Genomic DNA, 21,235 nt, shown 5'->3' on the forward strand with positions numbered 1-21,235 from the left:
GCCACTCTGCCAGCCTTTTTTCTGTGTTGGAAATTTTCGAGACTGGATTTCACAAACTATTTGTCCAAGCTGGCCTTGAACCACAATCCTCCTGATCGCTGTCTCCTGAGCAGCTACAATTTATAGGTGTGAGCCATCAGTGCCCAGCCCAACAGATGTATTCTTGAAAAAGGTATGAGCTTATCATGCAAGGAACTGGGAAGTATTTTCAACCACAGGTTTCCAAAGAGCAATGAACATTTTGGCTACTGCCCTAATTCCATCTCTCTGAATATAAGACCTTTCACCTTTTGAGACTTTAAGTTCTAGACCCTATAACTTGGTACCCCACCCAAGCAGCTAAAACTCAAATCTTTTAATGAGTATGCTATGATCCTCAGATTAAAGCCTTCATTTTGTTATTACCTGAAAATATAGCCTCCTTCGAAAAGCACCAAACTTTCCAATGTTCAATCATCCAACAAATATTTATTATTACACTTCCAGGTAGCCAGTGACAATTTTACTCCCACAACTGTACAAATGACATACACTAGAGTTGTTTAATTGTGCAGTATACAACTAACCTGGTATATGGGGAGGCCTAATTGGTGCCAAGCAGGAGCTATACCAACGAATAAAGATTAAGTGCCTACAGCCGGGTGTGGTGGTACATACCTATAATCCCAGCACTCAGGAGGTAGAGGCAGGAGGAGTTCAGATTCAAGGCCAGCCTGGGCTATACAATGAGACCCTATCTCAAAAAAACCTCAAAAAATTTTCTATAATATAAAGCCTACTATGTAGGCCAACAAGGGTACAAGGGATATCTATAGGAGAGGCACCTTGGCCAGCCTGAGGCATCAGAAAACAATTCTCAGAAAAGATGGCTTTTAAGTAAAACTTGAAAGATAAGTAGATGTTAGTGAGGTTAAAACATGCTACAGGGAGTGGACGTGCCAGAGAGAATTTCAAAGCAGAGCATGGCAGTAAGACATGAACTAAGAGAAGCAAGCCAGGCTTGGGAAGACCGTAATTACTGAGTACTTACGATAAGGGCTGTAACACCAAACAAAACTGCTTATGAAGCTTACTGTCAAGTGGAAGGAGGAAATCATAGTGGAATGGTCACAGAATAAATTAAAAATACAAAAAAAAGGCTATAGAAAATAGGCAGACCTAGTTTAGAATGCAGTAGCAGGAAAGGCTTCTGAAAAAAATGACCTTTGAACTGAGACCAGAATTCAGAAGACAATAGTAACAGCAGCTATCCCCAGGGAGGAGAAGTAAATTACTTGGAGGAAGAGGAGACTTACTTTTTACTTAAGGCTCTTTTTAACTTTAAATTTTTCTTCAGTTTACATTTATTATCTATTCAAAACAATAAAAGGAAATAAATTGAGGTTTGGCAGGCATATAGGAGTTCATTGGATGAAAAAGTAGAAGATGAGTATTCCAGGTAGAGAAAACAGCACGTGCAAAGGCCCTAGCATGGGGCACAGCTTGGTACACTTAAGAAGCAGGAAGACTTGTCAGTGTGCCTGAAGCAAAGCGAGACGGACACATCAAAGGAACTAGAGTGAGTGGTGGGTTGGAACCAACAATGCTAGGCCTCATTAAGCGTTTGTATTTCATCTTGAGCAGCAATAAACATGGAAATTATATGTCTGATATGTTTTTAAAAGATTGTTTTGGTTGCTGTGTGAAGGGAGTAGGGAGGAGTGCAGATGGAAGGGTTAGGAGATTAGAAGCCAAGCTGTTACTGCTGATCTTCCTATAGCACACACACCCCTATTCTAACCTCTAGAGCTAACAGATGAATCCATCTAAAACACAGATCTAATCTTGTTATTCTTTTCATTAATTCAACCATTCATTCACTGCACACAAGCAATTTTTAAAGTACTTACTATTGGTCAGGTACCACAGAGACAGCAATAAATGAGATGGAGAAGGTTTCTGCTATATTTTTCAATGTTTTATGGCTTTGAATTGCCAAGTTGGAATATCATAGGTAAGCATTTCAGAATTTTGACTTTATAATCAAGTTCTAACTACTTTATCTCATTCTCCTACTCCTCTAGGACTTTAATATCCTATTCCCCAGCCATCAAGTGAACATTGCTCATTCTGTGTAAGCCCTTCAGTTTTCATGCCTTGCTGGGCTGTCCCCTTCGAGGACTGCACCTCTCTGACAGTGCAATTCTACACAGCTTCCACAGCCAGCTCACGTGTCACCATCTCTGAAATTCTTCTGCTACCTTAAACACACAAAGATCAAGAATTTACCTCATGGGTATAGTTCTCTCATTCCTGCATTATTATATAATGCATAAATAAGAAAATTCAGATGCCAATTGCCATCTTTAAGTACATAGAAACTCAATTGTTCACCAGTGACTTCAAAAAGCAGCAGGAAAACTGATCTTTGAGATGATGATACATCTGAAGTTGCTAGGGCTGCAAAAGTTTGCCTCAGTCTGTCATCTGTGGGAATTCCTTGGCAAGGAGACATTTTCAAATTCAGTTTGAGGCAATTCCTATAATTAAAGCAGCTGGTTAATTAAAAAGCTGGTTCAAATCACTGTTAAATTAACCATTTTTCCCCTTAAATGAAAGGTTTGTGTCAAATTGCCAGCAGTTAAACTGCTTAATTAGACAGTAATTTTAATTGTAAAATATACAAGTTTGAAAGCCTCTGATTTCTGGTAAGTTCAACTGGATTCTTTCCCCAACTTTGTGTCATTAAACTGGACTTTTGTTGTCACATTAACATAACAGTCTTCTGAGAGAAAAGGCCACTCTTTACCCACAAAGGCACAAAACTGCATGTTTCAAAAGGAGGCTTTGAAAATCGTTCAGTTACCACAATTTTAAGATGTAAGCACATACTGATTTCTCCCACATCACTCCCTTTTCCTTCATATTTGCATGAGACAACTGCCCTTCCATATCCTTGTTTACTACTAAACTAGGAACTAAATCCGCCATTGTAGGATGGGATAAACAATTTTGTTGTAATTCTTTCAAAACTGGAACAAGTATTTTTAGCAGAGCTACGCAGGTAAGGGATAAAACTGGGATAGCACAAACCAAGAATCTTAATTACAAGCTATTCTCTCCATTCAACAGACAGTAGTCCCTCAAGGACAGAGACAATGCCAGCACCTGGCAAACAGTGCATGCTCAATAATGTATATTTAAAAAACAAACAAAACAAAATGGCACTTGAGATAGTTTACCAACACAATCTGCAATGATTTGTCTCTGAAAATTTGGCCTGGCAGCTGCCCACTTTTTAAAAAAATTTTCTTTTCATATTCCTTTTAATTCTAATTACTTAAACTTGAATATACCACATTTGTCTGACTCTACCTTTTTGCTCAGGCTGTGATCAGAGCGAAATCTCCCTTTGTTTAACCTCTTTATACATATATATATATATATTTTTAAACTTGAATTGTCTATTGTGTTCAAATTAATAAGAAAAAACAGTCAGGTGCTGGTGGCTCATGTCTGTAATCCTAATTGATTGGGAGGCAGAGACCAGGAGGATCTTGGTTCAAGACCAGACAACTAAGGCAAGTAGTTCATGAGACCCAATCTCAAAAATACCCACAAGAAAAGGACTGATGGAGTGGCTCAAGTAGTAGAGCACCTGGCTAGTAAGCATGAGGCCCTGAGCTCAAACCCCAATATAGCCAAAAAGAAAAAGATGGTCAGCACAATCAGGCCCATCCTTGGACAGATGCAGCTGAGATGGTACCCAGATCCCATACACAGAGTGGATGGGTGAAGGTAGGAAAATGACACTGCTCCCTCTCTGCTTTTCTGAACATCATTACAATTCAATTTTAAAATTTCTGACTTGAAGGATATGTCAAAGAACTTATGAAAAATACGAGAGCTGGGGATGTAGCTTGGTGATATAGCACATGCTTAGCATACACAAGTTCCTGTATGTGATCTCTAGCACCACAAAAAAAAAAAAAACTAATAAAGCTGTCTCTGTTCAAGTGGAAGAATCTTGGGAAGTCAATGTTGAGGAGTTACTCAGGGCCTTAAAGCCTTCTAGGGACTGAGAAGATTCTCTAACCATAACTGAAAAAAGACAAGGAAAAAGAAAAATTGCCAGTAAATATATGGAAACATGTGAAACCAACTGGTAGTCAAACATATATAAACTACAAACACATGGAACAACATTTCTAAACCTATAATGTTAGCAACTATTAAAAGTAGTACCATAAATGTTCATGAATATGTAAAAAGGGATTCTCAAATATCAAAGAAGTATTAAATAATGTAATCTTTCTGGACAGCAATTTGGTAACAGAATAAATAGCTTTAAAAATGTACATTTTCATTGAGCCAACAGTTCTACTTCTAGAAATGTATCCTAAGTAAATCAGCAAGGGCACAAAGACTAGTGTACAAGGATATTCATCATTGTGCTGTTTACATTGCAAAATCTTGGAGATAAATTACATTTGTCCAAACAGGAAATGTTTGGTACAATATTGTACCTTTTTCAATAGCACTTAACAGGCACTGTTTGATCCTACCTTCAAAAAAAATTAAACAAAACAAGACTCAGAATTAAGTAGCTATCAGATACTAAAATATACTAAAAACTATATCCCTTTTCCTTTTCCTTTTTTTTTTTTTTTTGAGATAGGGTCTTACTGTGTAGCCCACACTGGCCTCAAACTTGTGCTCCTCCAGTCTCAGTTTCCCAAGTGTTGGCATTATAGGTATGACCACCATGCCCAGCTTCTATCCCACTTCTAATTCAAGATGGATCACCTAATCAAAGGGCAATAAATATCAGAAGATAATGTGAAAGACTGTTAAAAATAAACATGAAGTAGAGCTCTTTCCAAGCATGAAACAAAATCTAGAAATCAAAGATGAGTAAATTTAACTATATGAAAATAGAAAAGTTCAGAAAAAAACATACAAAGTCAAGGGACAGCTGACTGGGAAAAATACAAAGAATATAAAACAGAAAAGTGCTAATTTCCTCACTATATTAAGTCTTGGGATTTTGATATACTGGGGTTGGAACTCAAGGTTTCATGCTTGCTAGGCAGGTGCTTTATCACTTGAGCCACTCCACTAGTCCAATTAAAAGTTTTTACAAGTCAAAAATAAAAAAGTAAACAACTCACTAGAAAAACAGACAAAAAGTATAAATGAGCAGTTTATAAAGAAAGAAATTTTTAAAAAAAGAAAGAATGAAATACAAATACGAAAACATCTGCACAGGGAACAGGAAATACTTCTCCCTTTTTTCTATTTCTCCCTACTATTATCCCGTTATACTAAAATAAATCCTTGTTAAAACTTAAAAAAAGATGAAAAGATGACAAATTCTCTTGAGAAATTAAAATTAAAACAATGACATAATATTTCACTAGCAAAAACTATAAAACAAAATATTTTATAAAACCCAGTTTGGGCCAGAAAATACAAATGTAAATTAACACAACTTCTCTGAAGGGCAATCCTGGCAATACTCAGCAAAATTTCCAATTCATAATCCATTGACTCGGCAATTTCAGTTCCAGGAATTTATCTTATAAGAGTACAGGAACAAGTTTACAAAGACATACAACAATGGTTGCTGCAGCATTTTTTGAAATAGCAAAAAACCTAAAAGTAACCTAAATATCTAGCATTAAGATACTGTCATATACACACATAACACATATCTTCACATGCATATTAAATATTCCTGAATATATACAAGAGGGGCTCAGTGGTAAAGCACGTGCTTAGCGTGCACAATGCCCTGAGCTCATATCCCAACATCAAAAAAAAAAAAGAAGAAAATTTAACTTTTTACCATACATACTTTTGTACTGTTTATTTTTAACAAATCATCCATTTCATAGTTTTAAAAATTGGTAATTTTAATGATAATTTTTAAAAAATTCCTCAGAATGTCTTCCAAATAAACTTTGCTTCTGGTTAGGGGTTAAGGAATAAGACCAAGGCAAGGGAATAAAGAAAGCTTCAACATAACCCTCATTTTGTTTTTTTAATACAAAAAAGATGACACAAATCTGACAAAATTGTTAGTAGTTGCCAAATCTGGGTTTATTTGACACATGACCTTTTTTACTTTTCTGTATTTTTATCTTTCAAAAAAAGAAATATAATTAAGACAGAAATAACCATTAAAAAGAACCTTTTCTCAGGTTAGATCAAAAAGAACTAACCTAGAAGGTAACACCCATGCACAGGAAATCAATGTGAGTCAACTCCCTGTATTGGTATCCTTATCTCAACCAGCAAAAACCCTTGTTCCTTCCTATTATTGCTTATACTCTCTCTACAACAAAATTAGAAATAAGGGCAAAATAGTTTCTGCTGGGTATTGAGGGGGGGGGAGAGGGAGGGGGCGGAGTGGGTGGTAAGGGAGGGGGTGGGGGCAGGGGGGAGAAATGAACCAAGCCTTGTATGCACATATGAATAGTAAAAGAAAAAGGAAAAAAAAAAAAAAAAAACCTTTTCTCAACTCAACATCCCTTTCCAGGGATGCCAACATTCTCTTATCCCTTTCCTTTTTAATTGCAAACTTCTCCTTTTTTTTCTTTTTTTGGCAGTACTGGGGTTTGATCTCAGGGCTTTGCACTTTCTAGGCAGACTCTCTACTGCTTGAGTCATGCCTCCAACCTGTTTGATTATTTTGGAGGTAGGGCTCACTTTTTGCCCTGGATGGGTATTCCTCCTAGTTTACACAGACAGGTGCATGCCACTACACCCAGCTCTTTTCCGTTGAGATGGGGTCTTAAAACTTTTTGCTCAGGCTGGCCTCAAACCAGCCTCCCTCTCTCAGCCTCCAAGTAGCTAGGTTCGTAGGCATGATCCATCAGCACTGGCACTCCAACTCAACATGTTCAGACTCAAAATCTCACCCCCAAAGTTGTCTCATATAATGCAATATTATGCAGCCATTCAAAATAATGATGTATTTATTTTAGTATAAACATGCTCACCATAGATTAAGTGGGAAAAGCAGGTTATAAAGCATTATATATCATTTGTTCCCATTACTACAAGACAACACACATACATACACACACACACACACACACACACACACACACACACACACACACATATGCAGAGAGAGAAAGAGAAAGAATAAGAAAAATACATTTGAAATTTCATGAAAGAGAGCATGGGCAAGCAACCTAATAGGATGTATGCCAAATATTACACAATAATTTTATTTTCCTCTTCTTTCAGCTTCCTGTATGTTGGGATGGCAGAGTGGCTCAAGTGGTAAGAGAGCCTCCCTAGCATGTGCAAGGCCCTGAGTTAAAGCCCCAATACTGCCAAAAAACATTTTTTTCCATATTCTCTAAAATGAATGCTTTTTAACTTTTATAATCACATATTCTCAGTTTTTCCTAAATGTCCTAATAAGATGTAATATGAAATTCCAAGTATTATCTGTGGAATTTTCTTACTGAAACTGTTTAACTTGAATTTAGTCACAATTTTGGAACTAATTCCAGTTTGTAGGAAGGGTACAGAAGAACATGTTATGTTACATTACACAAAAAAAACTGAGAATAAACAAACAAACTGGAAGGAAGGACATTCTTTAAGACAAATGGTCTGGTCTCATCAGAAAAATCACTGTTGTAGAAGGAAAAAAATGGCAGAACTATTCTAGATTAATGGTGACAAATAGTGAAATGCAAAGTGGGAATCTTCATTTGCTTCTGATTAAAAACAACACTCACAAAAGACATTTTGGGGGCAATTGAGAAAATGGATAGAGTATTTGATTATAGTAAGGCATTATTATTAACTTTTTCTTGGGGGGGGAATGGTACTGGGGTTTGAACTCAGGGCCTCACACTTGCTAGGCAGGTGCTCTAGCACTTAAGTCACTCCACCAGCCCTTTTCTGTGTTGGGTATTTTTGAGATCGTGTCTTGTTAACTGTTTGCCTGGGCTGGCTTCAAACCATAATCCTCCTGATCTCTGCCTCCCAAGTAGCTAGGATTACAGGCGTAAGCCACCAGTGCCTGGCATATTGTTAACTTTTTTTAAGATAATAGTGTTATGTTTCTTTAACAGAACTGGCGAATGTCCTTATATCTAGAAATGCATGCTGACATATTTAGCAGTAAAGTACAATGACATCTGGTTAGGAATACACTTGGTGGGTCCAGAAACATTCATTTTATTATTCTTGGGGACAAAATTACTTCCTACAAGACTGTCAGCTTCTATGGCAAGAACTATACCATCTTACCTAACACATACCCTAGTACATATATATTTATTGAGAGAATAATAAATTTTAAAAAGCCTGTATTTTGAGATGCTGGGCTTTGAGTCCAGTAGCAAGAGTGATTCCCTACACATTGCTTCAGTCCTTTAAAATAATTAACATGATGTCAGGCACCAGTGGCTCATGTCCATAATCCTAGTGACTTGTGAGGCTGAGATCAGGAAGATCAAGGTTTGAGGCCAGCCTGGGTAAACAGTTCATGAGACCCCATCTCCAAAAAGAACCAGAGTAAAAGGGACTGGAGGTGTGGCTTAAGCAGTAGAGTGCCTGCTTTGCAAGAGTGAAATCCTGAGTTCAAGCCCCAGTAAATAATAAAAATAGTAATAATAATAATAATTAGCATACATAAAGCCTTTTACCTACTGCCTTGCACCACAGTAGGCACAGAGTTGATGCTAATTCCATTCCTTACTCCTTATTTATTCCTTTATCTCTGCTACTCTTTAGTCACATGACAAACACCATTAGAATACAAAAACTGCTTTGAAATTTGTCACATGACAAAGCAAAAATGGCAAGTAACTGGGTTGTCACAGAGACTGAAATTAATTAAGTTAATGAGATTGAGCTTTTTTGCTTGTTTTCAGTACTGGTGTTTTAACTCAGGGTCTCATGATTGCTACGCAGGTACTCTCCCACTTGAGCCACTCCGCCAGCCACTGGACATTCATTTTGGATAAAATATTGTGAGAAGAGTCCTAATCTGATGGACTGTGAACTTAAAAGACAGATCAAGAATAGTAGCAGTATTAGTACTAACAACTAATTTGTTTCTAGCACTTCATATGTTTTATCTCTTTGAATCTTCAAATAGTTCACTGCCATCTGTGCTTGAATTACCTTCATCTTTTAAAGTGAGGAAAACAAAGTACAGAGAGGCAGTCAAAGATTCAGGCACCAGGCACGGTGTTGAATGCCTGTAATCCCAGCCACCCTAGTGGCTGAAACAGGAGGATCTATGAGTTTGAGACCAACCTGAGCTACACAGCAAAACACTGTCTCACAAAAAAATTCACTGAAATCACTGTGCAAATGCAGGTAGAGTCAGAATCCTAACTTACTATTGGGCTGGTGCTTTTTTTTTTTTTTTTTTTTTTTGTAGCACTGGGGTTTGAACTCAGGGCCTGCACCTTCAGCCACTCCACCAGCCCTCCTTTTGTGATGGGTTTTTTCAAGATAGAGTCTCACAAAATATTTGTCCTAGTTGGCTTTGAACCTCGATCCTTCTGATCTCTGCCTCCTCAGTACCTAGGATGACAGGCATGAGCAACCAGAGCCTGGTTAGGGTTATTACTCTTAACTACTATTTCATGTCCTTATCCATGCTTCTATTTTATGTAAGTAGGACTTGGTCCCTCCCAATCTTCTCAAAGATATGTTAGGCATTCCTCTAGACAGTTATTATAGAGTGCTAGAGGGCCACTTAAAGCAGGCAGATCATATCAGGAAATAACCACTTACCTGCAGAATAAATGGGACTCTCTTTTGAGGTTCTGAATCTAAAAAAGAGAGGGAAAACATGTTAAATACACTTAGATATTCACATTTATTTGCAAAACTTGTATGCTCCTCATTAAGGATGTATCAATGCTAGATATTTCCTTAGTCCCTCCTTGAAGAACCATGTGTGCTGTGCTAAGGAGTTTGGTCTTTACTCTGAGAAGACAGTAGGACAGTCTTGTCAGATCTTAAGTGCAGAAGTGATGTGATCAATATTAAATTTAACCCCGGCAGCACGAGGGATGGAATGGAACAAAATAAGACTGAGGCAAGAGAACCATGAAATAGTTCTTGCCATAGCTCAAAAGAAAAAGAATGTAAGCCTTGCATTGTTAGAATAGGCTCAGTCAGTTGGGTGTGGTGAAACATGTCTGTAATTCAGCAACTTGGGAAATGAAGGCAGGAGGACAAGTTTGAAATCAGCTAAACCAAAGGTAGGGATAACCAATCTCAAAAAACAAAATATAAACAAAAGTGCTAGGAGCACAATTCAAGTAGTAAAACCTAGCAAGAATGAGGTCGAATCCAATTCCCACTACTGAAAAATAAATAAATAAAAAGGCTCAGGGAAGATGGAGAGAAAAGGTCAGCAATGAGAGCCAAACTGTATTCAGAAGTTGGAGAACAGAACGGAGAGTATGACTCTGTACGGCTAAGTAACTGAAGTATTTTAGCTCTACATCCTAATAAGCTTTGAAACTGAACTACAGTATAAGCTGGAGAGGAGCAATCCTGTGATTAAATGCTGACTCAGCCATTTCCACCTGTGACCTAAGGCAGGCTGTTTGGTATCCTTGCAATCCAGTTATCTTTAAAATACAGATGATAATAGTACAACCTCATGGGACTGAAAATCTATCTTCGACTCTGAGTCAGTTTCCTCTTTTGTATAATGATGATATTTATATTTGTTCTGTAGTGGTTTTGTGCAGTTAGAGATAAGACGTAAAATGCCTACCATGGTGTCTTAGTAGGTGCTTTTCAAATAGTAGTTAACTGACTAATGATGAAAAAATACATAAAGATGGAAAGAGAATCATAGAAAGGTGTCAGGGTTGAGGGCATGGCTCAAGTGGTAGAGCACTTGCCTAACAAGCACAAGGACCTGATATCAAAGCCCAGTACCAGAGAGAGAGTAAGACAGTGAGTGAGAAAGAGACACTTCAATAAATGTCAAGGAGTCATGAAATCATATTCACAAGAATATGCAATCCTGTGCCTGCTGTGTAGAAGCACTTGATGGATATCTGCAGAATGCAGAAAGAATCTTCCAATGGGCATCCAGAGAAAAACAATGAAGAAAATGCACTCCATATGCAGTACATTAAAAAAACAAACAAACAAAAAATTGGGGTTTGGGTCTGAATTATAATCCATATTAGCTATATCATGTTAGAATAACAGATTAATCTTTCTGGACTTCAGTTATTTATGTATAAAATTATATCGCCTGTTTTACCAGGTCACTGTGAGGGTTAATTAATTCATTAACCAATATATATTAAATGCCTGCTAACTGCCAGATACCATTCTAGGCATTAGGGGTTAAGGCTGTAAACAAAACTAATAGTCTTATCCCTGTGATGCTTATAGTTGGAGAAAGGGGACAGTAGTTTTAAAAATTTTATATATATATATAATTATATATATATTATACATATACACATACATATACATATATATGTATGTATATATACATATATATGTTTATGTGTGTGTATATATATATATATATGTATATTGTATATATATTGTATATACATACACACACACACAAAGCATCATGCAGTGACATCTGCCATTAAGAAAAGTAAAGTGGCTGGCAGAGTAGCAAGTGGTAGAGCACCTGTCTAGCAAGACCCTAAGTTCAAACCCCAGTACAAAGGGAGAGAGGGAGGGAGGGTGAGAGGGAGGGAGAGACAGAAGACAGAGAGAGAGAGAGAGAGAGAGAGAGAGAGAGAGAGAAAGAGAGAAAGAAAGGAAGAAAGGAAGGAAGGAAGGAAGAAAGGTAAAGGGATAGAGATTGATGGAAGTGGGTATTTGACATACAGTAGTCAGGGAAGACTTCCCTGTTGAGATGACATTTGGTCACAAACCTGAATAAAGTAAAGCAGGCGAGCAATATGGGTAAGTGAGGGAAGAACACGCAAAGATCTTGGGGTGGGAAAACGCTTACATCATCCCGGGATAGGAAGGGGCCAGTGTGGAAATTGAGTAAGTATAACATGAAGAAGCAGACTCTATAAGGCCTAGTAGGCCATAGTAAGGACTGTAGATTTTATTTTAAGTAAGACGGGATACCATTGGAGAATTCTGAGCAGAGGAATGATGTGAGCTACCTTCATTTTGAAAGAATAACTATGATTTTAGTGTGAGGGAAAGCAGATAAAAGTAAACCCAGAGAGCTCAGTTAAGAAGGGCAATGAGGGTTAAGGAGATGGGAAGATGAGAAACTGGTCCCCAGTAGTTTAGTAAAACAGAAAGCATGAGGCTGAAAACTGGAGTTAAGAGATGGCTTGAATCTGTACATATTTCAAAAGTGAGCTAACAGGTTTTGTTGAAGAATTCAGTGTAGAATGAGAGAAGTAACAGTGTCAAAACAACTCCAAGGATTTTGGCCTAAGCATCTAGATGAATAGAACTGCCTTTTACAGAGAATAGGGAAGAAATAAGATGACAAGAATTAAAGATGGAGATGCTTCGTAGACACACAAGTGCACAGGAAGACAAAAAACACTATGTGAACTCTGAATGCTACTGTTAGCTACTAACTAATGTTACTAATGTTCTTACCTTAAGAGGGAGAAGGCTTGCTTAGAAATGGTATTGTTTCCCAGGCCCAGCACCTACAAAACAACAGACATGTTAGGACAATCTTATTTATTTATTTATTCATTTAGTGGGACTGGGGTTTGAACTCAGGGCTTCATGCTTGCAAAGCAGGCACTCTGCCACTTGAATCATAACTCCAGGCCATTTTGCTGTGTTTATTTTGGAGATGAGGTCTTATGAACTATTTGCCGGGACTGACCTCAAACCTTGATCCTCCCAGTCTCAGCCTTCCAAGTAGCTAGGTTAACAGGCATGAGCCACTGATGCCTGGCTCCATGTTAGGACAATCTATCTTACACAGAACTCCATGTGCCCTTTTTTTTTTTTTTTTTTTTTTTGCAGTACTGAACTCAGGGCCTACACCTTTAGCCACTCCATCAGTCCTTTCTTGTGATGGGTTTTTTTCAAGATAGGGTCTCAAGAACTATTTGCCCAGACTGGCTTTGAACCACAATCCTCCTGATCTCTGCCGCCTGAATAGCTAGGATTACAGGCATGGGCCACTGGCACCCAGCTCCAAGTACCTCTTTCCAAAGAAGTTGGTAACCCACAATACACAAACCAAAAAAGTGAGGTTGGGGGCTTGGACCAAGTGGTAGAGCACTTGCCTAGCAAGCCTGAGGCCCTGAGTTCAAACCCCAATATAGCCAAATTAAAAAAAAAAAAAAAAGCCTAAAGATACTGAACAAAGTATGGACATTAGTCAGTAATAATACGTCAATATTGTTTCAGTAACCACGAAAAATTACCATGCTAATGTAAAATGTACTAATAGGGGATACTAGTATATACGTGAACTGTTGGTACTCTCTCTGCAACATTTCAGTAAACCTAACACTATTCTAAAGCAAACTTTACTTTGAAAAAATCTTTTGGGTGCCAACTACTTTGCTGAATTTTAAAAGGAATATAAAAGCAAAAAAAAACTTTGAAAACATTGCACTGAGTGAAAGAAGCCAGTCACAAAGGACCAGATATTGTTATGATTCCATTTCTATGAAACATCCAGAGTAGGCAAATCTTAGAGAAGGAAAGCAGATTGTCAGTTGCTCAGGGTTGGAGGATGTGAGGAGCTGAAGATGACTGCTAAGGGGCATGAGATTTCCTTTGGGAGGGATAAAATGATACACTGTATTAAAGAACTAATCAATACCACAGTCATTATATAATGAAGTCAAAATAGATGTCATAAACAACAAGCACACCTACAGGATATTCAGGTAGACGAGACCAGGAGAAGTACTTAGCTTTTGCAGTGTTATAGACATCACTAAGGATCTGCTGAAAGGAATGAACCCTCATCCTAGACAAATGCTTATAGGCATGGCTATACAAAAAAAGTGTGCATACCATCTTGGGAGATTCACTGAAACTCTTAACATCACTCAAGATCCCTGTGCTAAACTAAGAGATCCTTAGAAGCAAAGGTTCTATCCTAGTCCTCTTGGGCATATTGTACATACTCAATCAAAATTTCGTTTGGTAAATAACAGAAAGAAGTGAATGAATGATAATCAATGCTGCCATTTATTAAGCACCCATGTCTACTTTGTTGAGAACCTATCCTGTGTCTAAGTCACAATACTCTTACAAGTATTATTATCTCCATGTTACAATAGAGAAAACTAATATTAAGAAATCTACCCAAAGTCACATAGCTACTTTCAAACCTAGGACTCTGGCTCCAAAGTCCATAATTTCTCCACTATTCTACAATTTCTCCACATAAATGAAGGGGTACTTAGAAAATCAAGGGGGAAAGTCTCTCAAGAGAATGTGAGGCCATGGAGATTACGAAGGATATGAATAGACAGAACAAAGGGCAAAGTGTGTAGATGATCCAAAAGGGCACAATTAAATCACATGCTGAAAGACTTTGTAAAGTATGTGTGCAAAAAGCTTACCCTAAAATTGATCAGCATAAAAGACAGAATAAGAAACTAAGAGCCTTTGGAGAGCTTAGGCTGGTTCCCCCACTACTGGCCAGATGCCTCAAAGTTACAGCAGGTGACTCAAAGGTCCCTCCAGGCCCAAGATCTACTAACTATGACGAACAATAAAAATCAGAGTGAACAGAATATATTTTTAAATAGGTCACTTCATATAGAAGAGGCATTGGAAGGAAAGAAACATCTAGATGAGACTGCTTTCTCCTCAGTTTCATTGTTCAGATTCTGAGTCTCTACAATAGCTAAGAATTTAATTATCTAAAAGCCAGACTTAAATAGTTGACAGCTTTCTGGAAAACATTCAAATTGTGGTGCGAACTCTTCCTTTCAGCTCTGGGAAATATGCTTCCTCTCCCCTGCAATGCTCATCATTATTTATCAGGACAAAAGTAATCTATTTTGAGACTGAATCTGCAAATACCTCTCATCCCCCAATCACCAGATGAAGAGCAGTTTGGGCTCTGCAAGTGGAAGAAGAGGGCAGTGACACCAGTGAATGAATGAATGAGGACAAAGCTGCTGCAGTGGGTTACAAAAATACTTGTCCCATGAGCTGCAGAGTCAAAAACCAAGAAAGGACTGTACAGCTACCAAAACCAAAGTCATAAGTCAAAACCTATAGTGTGTGGGTACCTTCAAACACTACAGCCTGGGGTGGATCATGAATGCTGTGGTTCAGGAGCCTTAGGAAAGCAAATGAGAGCTGTTTATAAATATTAACAGAATATATTTGCATATTAATACTATTTAAAATGCCATCCATTGAATACATTCTTTGTCCTAAGCATGTACATACATACTATTTATATTAATCTTATTTTTCTTTCAGGGTTTTATTTTTGGTGGGACTGTGATTTGAACTCAGGGCTTGACATTTGCAAAGAAAGCACTCTACCACTTGAGCCACACCCCCTAGCCAGGCATGGTGGTGCACATCTGTAATTCCAGCTACTTAGGAAGTGGATGCAGGAGAATCACAAGTTCAAAGACAGCCCAGGCAAAGTTAGCAAGATCCTATCTCAAAGGGCTGGTAGAGTGGCTCAAGTGGTGGAGTGCCTGCCTAGCAAGTGTAAGGCCCTGAGATCAAACCCCAGTATCACACACAAAAAAGATCCTATCCAATCTCCCTATAGCTGGGGCTGGGGCTGTAGCTCAAGTGGTACTAAGCACAAGGCCCTTAGGTTCAATCCTCAGTACCAATACTCTGACAGAGGATTACTAAGATAACTGCTTCTATTTTATGGAGGAAAAATTGAGGTTTACATAAATTGCCCAAAGTTACAGAGTTGGTAAGAGGTACCAGAAATTCAAACCCAGGTCTACCTGAATTCAAAACACATGTTTTTCATTCTACCATATGACTTTTCAAAAACAGTGATATCAACTTATACTAGTGAAATTCATGTGCTAATAACAGTAGCCTCAATAATCCTACCATTTGTCAAGGAGCTGCCATATGCTAAACATCCTTCTCCCACAACATTCTGTGGGACAGATATTTCTAGTCTCATTTATAGTGAGAAAACCAAAGCTCAGAAAGGTGAACTAATATGCCAATGCACACAGCTGATAAGTGGTGGTGGTTAGCTGATCCCACAATTGTAGGGTTCCTCTAGCATATACTCCTGTTGTAAAGCAAGTTCTGCTATTACATTACAGCCCTTATATTCTTCCCTGGGCTGAACAACACCTTATCTTCATTCTAAGTCTTTAAATGGACATTACTCTCATCTTAGGCATCCTTAAAAGGACCAGTCCCCACCTGGGTCCATCCATCAGGAGCTTCAAATTGAGCCAAGTGCAGCAGTTGAACTATTTGGGAGGCTGAGGCAGGAGGATTACTTGAGCCCAGGAGTATGAGGTCAGCTTAGGCCTCATCTCAGGGTGTGTGTGGAGGGGAAGTGTCTAATGCAAAAAAACAAAAAGAAACCCAGAACTTTCCATTTCTCCTCAGTGACCTCAGTCGGTACCTATCACTACCTTTCTCATACACAAGGCCACTGCTGGTCCCTCTGTCCATTATGATCTATCTGCTATTTAAATACCTCCCTGGTCAAAAACTGAAACTTTTACACTTCTCAATATCTGAAAATTCACACACCTAGAGGACCCAAACCAACTTCTCTATAACTTCTGTAGTTAAACCTAGATCCCTACTCTGGTATGACACAAAATAAGTTCAGTTCTTATTTTTTATACCAGTCCCTCAAGTATTTGAAGACAATGATCATTGCTTCCAGGTTTTCGTTCCCTAAGTTCTTTCAAAATTTGCTTTTTTTTTTTGTGGAGCTAGAGTTTGAACTCAGGGTCTCTGGCTTGCTAGGCAGGTACTCTACCACTTGAGACACTCCGCCAGCCCTCAAAAATTGCTTCTGCTTCTAGTTTTTCCTTTGACTGTACTCTTCTGAGCATGTTTATATTTACAATCAAAGTCTGTCTTCACATGAGTCCCTAGGGACACAATTTTGGGGTTTTTTTTTTTGGCAGTCCTGGGGTTTGAACTCAGGGCCTCACACTTGCTAAGCAGGAGCTCTACCACTTGAACCACTCTGCCAGCTCCTTTTTCTTTGTATTAGGTATTTTGGAGATAGGGCCTCATGAATTCTTTGCCCTGACTGCCTTCAAACCATGATCCTACTGGTCTCTGCCATCTGAGTAGCTAGGTTTATAAGCATGAGCCACCCAGCAGGAAGACAATTTTTATAATTACTCAGATTTAAGCTACTTCCACTAGTATGTCTGCTGGTATTATTTCATAAAATTGATGATCAAATGAAATCATGCAATGATGGCAGTCTGATAACTACAGGATACCATTATTCTTATTTGTACCATCCTTGATACCTTACAAAGTACTCACTCCTACTGACATTATCCTCTACAATCTTAACAACAATTCTATGTTGTGGGCATCATCATCTGCACTTCATAGATAGAAAACTAGACCACAAGGAAGTTAAATACTCTGACCAATGTCATATAACTAGCAAGAGACAGAACCCAGATTTGACACAAATCTCAAGGCTTTCTTCATAAATGTAAAGTATTAACCAACATGTCAAGACAGACTGAAGCAAAGATGATCAAAAGACTGCATACGATTAGGTACCAAAAGATTATGTTGCTAAGAGTTCATAAAGTTCATAAAACTAAAAAGCTTCTGTTCATCAAAAGAAATGGTCTCTAAACTGAAGAGAACACCCACAGAGTGGGAGAAAATATTTGCCAGCTACACATCAGACAAAGGACTGATAACCAGAATATATAGGGAACTTAAAAAACTAAATTCTCCCAAAACTAATGAACCAATAAAGAAATGGGCAAGTGAACTAAACAGAACTTTCTCAAAAGAAGAAATTCAAATGGCCGAAAAACACATGAAAAAATGCTCACCATCTCTATCAATAAAGGAAATGCAAATTAAAACCATGCTAAGATTCCACCTCACCCCTGTTAGAATAGCCATCATTAGCAACACCGCCAACAACAGGTGTTGGCGAGGATGTGGAGAAAAAGTAACCCTCTTACACTGTTGGTGGGAATATAAACTAGTACAACAACTCTGGAAAAAAAGTTTGGAGGCTACTTAAAAAGCTAAACATTGATCTACCATTTGATCCGGCAATACCACTCTTGGGGATATACCCAAAAGACTGTGACACAGGTTACTCCAGAGGCACCTGCACACCCATGCTTATTGCGGCAATATTCACAATAGCCAAGTTATGGAAACAACCAAGATGCCCCACTACTGACGAATGGATCTAGAAAATGTGGTATCTATTACACAATGGAATTTTATGCAGCCATGAAGAAGAACGAAATGTTATCATTTGCTGGTAAATGGATGGAATTGGAGAACATCATTCTGAGTGAGGTTAGCTTGGCCCAAAAACCAAAAATCATATGTTCTCCCTCATATTCGGACATTAGGTCAAGGACAAACACAACAAGTGGATTGGACTTTGAGCACATGATAAAAGCGAGAGCACACAAGGGAGGGGTGAGGATAGGTAAGACACCTAAAAAATTAGCTAGCATTTGTTGCCCTCAATGCAGAGAAACTAAAGCAGATACCTTAAAAGCAACTGAGGCCAACAGGAGAAGGGGACCAGGAACTAGAGAAAAGGTTAGATCAAAAAGAATTAACCTAGAAGGTAATACACACGCACAGGAAATTAATGTGAGTCAACTCCCTGTATAACTATCCTTATCTCAACTAGCAAAAACCCTTAGTCCTTCCTATTATTGCTTATACTCTCTCTTCAACAACATTAGAGATAAAGGCAAAATAGTTTCTGCTGGGTATTGAGGGGGTGGGGGGAGAGGGAGGGGGCAGAGTGGGTGGTAAGGGAGGGGGTGGGGGCAGGGGGGAGAAATGACCCAAGCATTGTATGCACATATGAATAAAAAAAAAGAGTTCATAAAGTAAATGGGCACTTGAGCCAAGGACATCAGAAAGATTTTATGAAAAGATGAGACGTGAGCTGAGCCTTGAAGGACAGAGCATTCCAAAAGATGGTGAGAAGGGGAGAGCACACCAAGTGAGAAGGCACAGCAAGATTCAAGGGTCAGGAATTCACCTTTTGAAAAACAATAAAGTAGGAAAGGAGAATGGAAGGGTAAAGTAGGTAACGTATGAGTCTGGAAGGGACCAATCAAGAGTGAAAGGGGAGTTAAGTCCGTATTTCCACGGGCTTGTCTGGAGTATGGAGTGATTGGAAATAGTATTCCTTGAAAAATGATACTTTCCTTTCTGCATTCCTCTAAGCCAAGACAAAGAGAGGAGAGTAGTCATCAGTATGACCATCTATAACAATGGAATTTTGAAACTTCCTGATTTATTTTATATTATCCTTGCACAGATCTGGCCAAATTCTCACAAACTGGCTAAGATGAATGAGTAGTTTCATAAAAGATTAAGTGAGAAACTCAGATCTACGGACATTCAGGGGCATACCCAAGGTATACATGTAGATTCATGAGCAGCAATAACCATGCTGACTTAGGTCTTAGATCTCTATAACTAATGTCAAAATAAAATTTTAATATGTATTGCTGAAAAGTCATTAATCTCAGCACCACGATACAACTTAAAGAGAGCAAACGACATCTGTTAAGGGAACAAAGGCCAGGAGAAGAATTTTAAAATGATGGTTCATCCGGTTCTATGACAGTCACTTAAGTAGGATTTTGGAATTAAAAGTGTAGTTTATCATTACCCGCCCCTTATCATCAGGTAACTTCTTCACATCCCAACCAGTTGAGCAAGAAAAAAAATTTTTTTTCAGCAAGAAAAAAAAAATTTCCCCATACGATGGGGACCATGTCTTGGAATCGCGACACCCTCTGTGGGAGCCCTGGGCAGCAAGGGTGGCGAGTGAAAGGGGCGTGGCGCGAGTCTACAGCAGAGGGCGCCCAGGGCGGAGTTGCTAATGCAGTCCCTTTGACTGCGAGTCGCCGCAAGGACTGCTGGGAACGGCCTGTTCTCCCCAGTGACTCAGGCCCGGATGTTTGCGCGCCGCTACCCCACCGCACTGCTCTCTCCACCCTCCGCAGCGCCCTGCGTGCGTGGAATCTACGTTACCTTTCCCAGGGCTCCGCTCATCTTTTGCTGCTGCAGCCTCCGTGCAAACCGAAGATCCGCCCTAACAGCCAGGACCCCTGAACATCCGAAAATGCTGACGGAACGGCCTTGATGAGGTCCGGCAATAATATCCAACCGAGATGCACGCAATTCTCGCAGCACCTTGGTTCCGGCAGCTTTTGAGCGTCAACATCTAGGAATCCCTCCAGACTCAGCTTTCACTACTGCTGAAGTGTCACCTTCATTGCTATTTCTCCAGGCAAAATTAATTAGTTGCGCTGTGTTACCCAGTGCTTTGCACACAATTCTGGTATCTCACCTACTAGCCTATATATTATTTGTTACTAGATCTTCCCCATATTTGATTCAGCTCCTCAAGGACTCTAATCTTGTCTCATCGTTCTAGCGTCACTGGACGTGAATATCTGACTTCTAATCTGGATTTTAGAGCTGATTGACCCTTTGTGAGCCTTCCTGACATTCAGTTGCCTCGTAATAATTGAGAATAACTATCTTTTATTGAGTGGCCATTATGTGCAGTATTTTATGCTCCGTACCTCACTTTATTCCTCACAACGATCCTGTTAGGGAGATATGACTCGATTTTACAGAGAAGGATGTTGAGCAATCAAGAGGTTAAAGGACTTGCCTGGGATTAATCGAGACAGCAGAGTTTCAAACTGTCCGATTTGTGCCAAGTGTTTTCCCTCTGATACATCCCTTCTCACATGAGATAAGTCACTGCACACATTCATTTATTTACTTTACACACAGAAATTCAACCATTTGCTTAGCACTCCTGTGTGCCAAATGCTTTGACAGAATCCCAAGAACACAGAAATGATATTACACATCCCTGCCTTTAAGCATCACTTAGATAAATTAGTGGGGAGGCCTACTTGTTGTAACAAGCAATTATAGAGCAATGAGGAATCCAAGTTCAGAGACATGCACATAAACTGTACAAAGGGAATCTGTGAGCACATAAAGTCAGTATCAACTGAAATAACGTATGTAGTTATTTTTATTGTTGCTTTTACTACTGTTATTGTTCTTGGCAAGGAAAAGATAT

At 38.8% G+C, this 21,235-nt stretch overlaps 1 protein-coding gene across 1 annotated transcript in view; it reads right to left on the reverse strand.

The window, feature by feature from the left end:
• Positions 1-20,348, reverse strand: part of Mrpl48 (mitochondrial ribosomal protein L48) — a 47,092-nt gene extending 26,744 nt beyond the window's left edge. The window contains exons 1-3 of the mRNA XM_074083414.1: positions 20,164-20,348; positions 12,589-12,641; positions 9,757-9,794 (exon numbers count right to left, since the gene is read on the reverse strand). Coding sequence (XP_073939515.1) covers positions 9,757-9,794; positions 12,589-12,641; positions 20,164-20,184 — 112 coding nt within the window. The 5' untranslated portion in view covers positions 20,185-20,348. The remainder of the gene's footprint in view (positions 1-9,756; positions 9,795-12,588; positions 12,642-20,163) is intronic.
• Positions 20,349-21,235: the final 887 nt, after the last annotated feature.

This window comes from Castor canadensis, chromosome 1 (genome assembly GCF_047511655.1).
Source record: "Castor canadensis chromosome 1, mCasCan1.hap1v2, whole genome shotgun sequence".
NCBI classification, from domain to species: Eukaryota; Metazoa; Chordata; class Mammalia; order Rodentia; family Castoridae; genus Castor; species Castor canadensis.